The following is a 6470-nucleotide window of genomic DNA, read 5'->3' on the forward strand; positions in this document are numbered from 1 at the left end:
AGCAGACAGGAAGTATTGTTCTTCATGTTGGTCGCATAACTGTCAACTGGAGTGGATACAGACCACTCGACCTTGTTCAGGATATAGTTTTCTTAGATTTTCTTTCTTTAGCCACTCGAATGATTAGTTAGTGACGAAAGAAATTTCTCCGCATCCTATTAAGAACTCCACCCTCGCAAAATTCATAAGGCGAGCCCCGGCTTCAAAAACGAGTTGACTTGTACACAGTAAGCATACCTTGCTACTGTTATTACAAGCAGACATGGCTGCTGCTCCTACAGCGGTACCAAAACTGGTACCAGAATCTAGTCCCCCAATTGCCTTTGACTTTTCTCAGCCTCCAGTCATCGAAGGTTTTACACCTTTGTCGCGACCTAAAGACGAAACGTTCAAAGAGAAGTTTATCAGAAAAACTAAGGATAACCCCTTCGTTCCTATAGGTGAGTTGCATAAGTTGTCTCTGATGACAGTTACACAAGTGAAGACAGTCATGGCACATCAGAGCAAACCGACCGGCCATGCCCATCTTTTATCTTAGAATAACTGGGGGGCTGGAGATTTAAAGTTTGACTAGACTAGAACATTATGTACTAGTTGAGTTGCATGCCAGTTCATGGAGGAATGTAGTAGGGTAGGTAAGTAGTGATTGGTCAATGCCTCTGCTACTGCACTGAACCGTATGTTCATGAATGGTTGTACAGTCATTTGTCATATATTCTACATGCAAATATTCTCTAGTTGCAGTGTTGTATTATAAAAAAAATAAAATGGAGGTTGTGTTTTGTCTGCTGGTTTTTGTTAACTGTCCTTGATCCTCTGAAAGGCAAATGTTTGCCATTCAACCATGTTCAATGGCAGGAGGGCCATTCTGTTCTCGGAAACTGAAGCTTCAGGATGGCCCTCGCGCCCAAGCGATATACTCACTACTCAATGACATAGCTGACTGACACTATCTTATTTGACTATTTTCTCAGGTTGTTTGGGAACTGCAGGAGCTCTAATGTATGGCCTGAGAGCCTTCAAACAAGGCAAGACACGCCAGTCCCAAATGCTGATGAGGGGCCGTATCTTTGCACAAGGCTTCACCGTGGTCGCCATCATATTTGGTGTCTTCACAACAGCTCTGAAACCCAAACCGTGAGGATGAAGAACATGCCTAATAATGTCCAGCTTGCATCAGCTCTGTAAAATGTTGAGCCAACTTTTTGGAAGGCACTATGGTGGACACAATGTGTTGTTTCAAATACTAAATAGCCTAGATCTTTAAAAGGCCCCTCTGGACTCCCTAAAACTGCTTTGGCTTGGACCAATAAAATGAGACATTTCCATGTGTCAAGCAAGCAATGCCCAGGCTTGAGTTCAGATGTACTTACAATGTGTGGTGCGTTAATTATATATATATATATATTTCCTAGAGGTTACATTTATCCATCTCTGGCCTTTCCCTACCTCTTACTGGATGATACAGAGGCCCATTCCCTGAATGAACACTGAAACCACCATTGTGCACCATGTGCTTTCTTTCCCAGACTATCCACTCTACATCATTGTCTTATTAACTCAATGGAATGTATTATTTGACACATTTTCAAAGGGAGATCCCTTTCATAAAATGTTGGAAGAAATTGAGTGTGAGTGCCAAGGACATGTTTCTTTGCATGATAGATAACAAAACAACCAGTGCCACCTTGGTCCATGATTGTTTTTTAATTATTAATAGACAGTTATACAGTTCCTATGTAACATTCTCCAATTTAATGAGGATTTATTATGTCCCAATAGGCAACATGTGAACAAACCTGCATCTGAACCCCCATACAACCATTGTATGTTAATGATGTTGGCTATTTTTCACAAATTGGTGTTGTCAAATATGGCTACGTAATGACTTCCAACAATGGCACTTAACACCTGATGGTGAGGGCCAGTTCTTCTGAAATGAAACCTAAGACACTTTTTCTTACAGAGAAGTTAAGTTTGGAAAGAAAGTAATTGACATTGCCAAAATCATTAAGTAACAGTAGTTGTAATATGCCAAAGGCCACAACCTGATAGCATTAAAAAGGACAGATTTTAAGCTACCTTTAAATAATTAAGAAACTTCATACAACAGCCGAGTTGACCATAATATCTGTGAACTTAAACTTTAAACAGGCATAGGTGGTTACAATCTATTCCTAGGTAGTGCTGGACTGTACATGTTGAGACAAACCACAAAAGTTCAGTTTAAGTGTGGTTAGTGCCTTTCGTTCATGTTAAAACAAATTTCAAATGCATCACATCAAAATCATTTGCAAAGGCATGCAGTGTGTTGACCTAATGACCTCGCAGTTCAAGAGGGAGTACGAAAGTTCAACTATTAAGAATATTTACCTCAGTAATGGAGTGGTTACATTGAGCCTAAAACAAAGAGCAGTCCTTCATCTTTAAGAGGTCATATTTTATGAGCAAATAAAGTAACCATCAGTTACTTTGTAAGGAAAAATGGGGAAGGCCAAATATTCTTCAAAGGTTTGAAACAAACAGAATAAGTACAGGTTCTAAAATAAAAAGGTCTTACAAAGTGGGCCTTAAGTATGCTAACTGTACTGAAAAACAAGAGAAAAAGAAGGCGTTTTAAACAGTAATATAAACAATATACTGGGCCTTAACGTACCAGAGGAGTCTGTTTTAGAGAAATAAGAACTGAACGCATTCGAGACACGTCCTTGGCCTGCTTGTTGGTTTTGGGGTTGAAGTCGCACAGACGGGCCACTCTCTCCCACTCCGTCCCTGGACTGTCTCCATCCGTCTCAGCCAAGAAGGCCTCTTCAGATGCCCTGGGGGAACATGGATGATGAGACACACACACACACACATTAGAAGGTGTTCATATGCCATGGCTTTTCAAATGGTGAGTTTTTATAGAGTCAACACTGACTTCAACCACTATTTTGGTCACTAAGTATTCTGAGTTCATGCATTCCTGAATTGCTATACGACCAGTGAGCTCTGCATTCTATTCACAAGTCGTATCAGTATGAATGTTATGAAATACAAACCATTTTTCCATGTGGTAGCACAGGCTAGCTACCTACACGCACATTGAACAGCTGGAGCATGCGCACTCTGGTACAGGGAACTAGCGGTTTACTCACACCATACATACAACACACAAAAGAACATAAGTTCTAAAACCTACACCAAGCCTATCACATCAGAGTTGGGCTGCTTGTAGAAAGCCTTGTCAGCGATCCTAGTATGCAGGCAAATAGGCCAAGAGAGCAGGAAGGAGGAGACAGAAGAAGACAGTGTCAGTGTCACACAAGCAAAGAGAAGTTAAAAGTCAATAGGACGAGAGGACGCCATAAGCCTGTGAGAGGTGACGGTTTAGTGAGATGAAGGAGATGGGAGTTGGAAGCCTATGAAATTAACCTTTAGCCTAACAAAACCTACAGGGGAAACTGCTAGGAAAATACTGAGTTCCATAAACTGGTTTTATTTAACAATAAACAAAGTTGGATTTGATATGCTTAATAGCTGCCCAACAGATGGATTGTAGCCTATCAAGAGTTCTAGGACAGAGTATCATTAGTTGTGTAGCAGTCCTGTTCTGGTTCTCATGTGTGGGCCAGGTTGGCCTGGAAACAGGGCTAATCTCTCATCCAGGTAATCTCAGGGTTTAAGCAGAAAATAAAGAACATTTGCATAACTGATACCGTGTCAAATTTGGACAGAGTCTGTTGAGAAGCATGAAAGAAGGTTAACGTTAGGCCAGCAAAGAAAGAGGGAAACATTTAATAATAAGAGGAGATAGAAGAATGACAGAAAGTTGTTTAACTATAATAACAAGGGTCTAATGTTGTTGAGATTCAACTTAATCACAGTACTAATTGCAAAGAAACACTGAACTCTAACAACGCATTATTCTTTAAGTTTTTTTATGATCATCCTGAATAATTAGCTTTGTCCATCTGTTACACAATTTAGGCCAAACCAACATTTAGGCCCTAGAGGCATAAAGGTCAGCTGTCAATGCTCAAAGTTTACATTCAGTTAATTAAGTGAGTGGAATAATTTCCACTACCAGTTTGAACACCGGATATTTGTTGAAACGCAACGTTTCTGCAGCCTTTAAAACCATCAATGCTACATCCTGTTTACTGTTTTTGTTCACTCCTAGATAGCATTACAGACCTGTTGTTGGCCTTGTTCTTCTCCATCTGCTCGTTCTGGTGCACATGCCAGTCCTCCAGCTCCTTCTTGGCCTTCTCTTTCCACTCAGCCTCGGCAGCCTTGGATGCAGAGTCTGACAAAGCACCATCAACAGTTTTAAGGGAGCCATTCTTTTACAGTTATTCCTGTGTACATACATTACATTGTATACAAAGAGGTAGCCTGGAAGATAAGAGGCACGACAGCAGTCAGCAGGCGTGGTTAGAGTGTAAACTCTGGGAGCTAAAAGTAGGAGAGTCATTCAGTCCTCATACTGTCGCTGACTTCCACCAAGCCACCGCCCCACTGAGACATAGAGGAGTGGTGAGTTTGCTCACCTAGCTCCTCCAGGCGAGTCTTTTGCTCCTCCCTCCATTTTCTCAAGCTTTCCGGCTCCTGCCTCAGCTGGTCCACCTGGGCGATGGCTGCATAGCTGTCAGGAGAACCATTGGATTCCTTAGGAGAATAGGGATTAATAAAGTTAGCCTAATGATCATTTTACAATAAAAAATGTTTGTTTCCAATGTTAAGGAGCATTTACGGTACTTAAGTACAGTACAAGTTCTAGGTTGTTTTGTGTGCAGACTTAACATTAAGTTTATAATTTGAGGTCAGTCAAATAGTTTATAGAGGAAACTAGATTAATTGCTGGCCACTGTTAGGATACAACTGAAATAACGTAATTATGCCTAGCAGTATTTAGTCAATTTATCAACCAACCATTGAAGCAGCAATAGAATAGGCATGAGATTAATCACTGGAATATATTACCGGAAACATGTCCCCGTTGACTGTGGCAGGTTCGTCTCCAAAACCGTCTAGCAGAAACAAAAACAAAACAACTCAACAGTTTTTCACTTTTGTTGACAGGATTTTATATATCCAAATCTTGTCTTAATACGGAACTTGTAAATTACAGATATGTAGCAAGGTAACTACCTCTACACAAGTGGCGACACAAATGCTGAAACACCTATTAGGCCACAGTTTCTTGTAGTGTTTGCGTGACCTGTCAAATATCTAGCAGTCTCTACAGTGTGGACACTGTGTAGGTGGCTACAATGCCTAGCAGTTGTTTTGGTCTCTGTCACAGATGAGTACTATGTACCGACATAGTTTATTGCTAACTAGCTAGATACCTGGAAGAATTTCAAGCCAGGGTGTGGTGACCACTGCGCCAGCTAGGCAGTAAGCTCTAGTTAGTCTAGCCATGACACCTGTCAGTTAGCCAAATGCAAGCTTGCTAGGTTTCAATAAGGTAACTTATTTTAACAACTTTAGTCAGCTAACGACGTAGGCCAGCTAGCTTGTTCAGATGGTTGGCCACTGCCGTCACAAGCGAAACTAGCTGGAGTAAGTAACCAGCTACACTTAGACAAGTATTTCAACCTTAAATCAGCTGTCCAGCTACCAAATTCAGTTAGCTACCAAGCTAGCTAGCTAGGAAGCTAGTACAATCAAATACTAGTCTAATAAACAAACAATGACGATCTTATTACAGACTCACCATATTCTACAGTTGTAGGCTGTGCCAGGTCTTGGGGGGGCTGCTCGGTGTCTTCGAGAACTCCGAATCCTTCGTCGTCATTTTCAATCACCGCAATTTCGCTTTCTTGTTGGGCCAAAAAGGCTGCGGCTGGATCCTCTTCCACAGGGTGCACACCATTGTCAGCCATCTTTTACAAGTATCCGGCGTAGTAGACCTAGCTAGCTCTAGCTGCTGTGCGATGTTTAGCTAAATTAGCTTGCAGCAGGCTAGCACAGTTCAGTTCAGTTGAATACACTGGTCTATCCTTAGCAAGAAAACACACAAGATCAATGTAACTCCGTTCGGCGAGAGTCAAGAAGATCAATGTAGTTAGCTGAATTACTTTAGCTAATAACTCAACTAACTGTTGTAGCAATGTTGCTAGCTAACAATAGGCAGCTGTACATGGCAGAAGGAACTGATTCATGATTTGATTCTCTTACCAACTTGCTTCATGGAACCAGGGTACCATTGCCAACTTTGTTAGAGCATGTCACCATCTAGTGGTCAAACGGAAAATGACGTTCTGCGACCACAGCTGTCCTCAGCGACTACATTTAAGTCTGACCAATTATATCAAATAATAGCTATCATACAATTAGGTACGGTAGTGTCAAAAACATCTGCAAATTAGACTTTTCACCTTTCCAAAAATTTGATCTACACAGAGCTTTTAAGCTCAAATAAGCGCTTACAATGTTTACTGATATTATATCAAAAGAGGCTGACAGATTTCATTGATCTATGC

General features: G+C 41.1%; 2 protein-coding genes across 3 annotated transcripts; one reads left to right on the forward strand and one right to left on the reverse strand.

Annotated features, from left to right (window-relative positions):
• The first annotated feature begins 7 nt into the window (after positions 1–7).
• On the forward strand, positions 8–2610 carry higd2a (HIG1 hypoxia inducible domain family, member 2A). Its single transcript, XM_047021314.1, has 2 exons — positions 8–440; positions 975–2610. Exons 1-2 carry the CDS (start codon positions 263–265, stop codon positions 1139–1141), a joined length of 345 nt encoding a protein of 114 aa, XP_046877270.1. The 5' UTR covers positions 8–262; the 3' UTR covers positions 1142–2610.
• On the reverse strand, positions 1692–6195 carry cltb (clathrin, light chain B). 2 transcript variants are annotated; one of them, XM_047021293.1, is made up of 6 exons: positions 5702–6195; positions 4966–5012; positions 4533–4650; positions 4177–4288; positions 3182–3235; positions 1692–2819 (listed from the first exon to the last, which is right to left on the reverse strand). In XM_047021293.1, the coding sequence occupies exons 1-6, from the start codon at positions 5868–5870 to the stop codon at positions 2648–2650; spliced, it is 672 nt and encodes a 223-aa protein (XP_046877249.1). In that variant the 5' UTR covers positions 5871–6195; the 3' UTR covers positions 1692–2647. The 2 variants fall into 2 exon arrangements, with proteins under 2 accessions (XP_046877249.1, XP_046877259.1); XM_047021303.1 differs by lacking the exon at positions 3182–3235 and having other exon boundaries at positions 5702–6194.
• Between the last annotated feature and the right edge of the window lie 275 nt (positions 6196–6470).

The sequence above is a fragment of the Hypomesus transpacificus genome, chromosome 1, assembly GCF_021917145.1.
Source record: "Hypomesus transpacificus isolate Combined female chromosome 1, fHypTra1, whole genome shotgun sequence".
NCBI lineage: Eukaryota > Metazoa > Chordata > Actinopteri > Osmeriformes > Osmeridae > Hypomesus > Hypomesus transpacificus.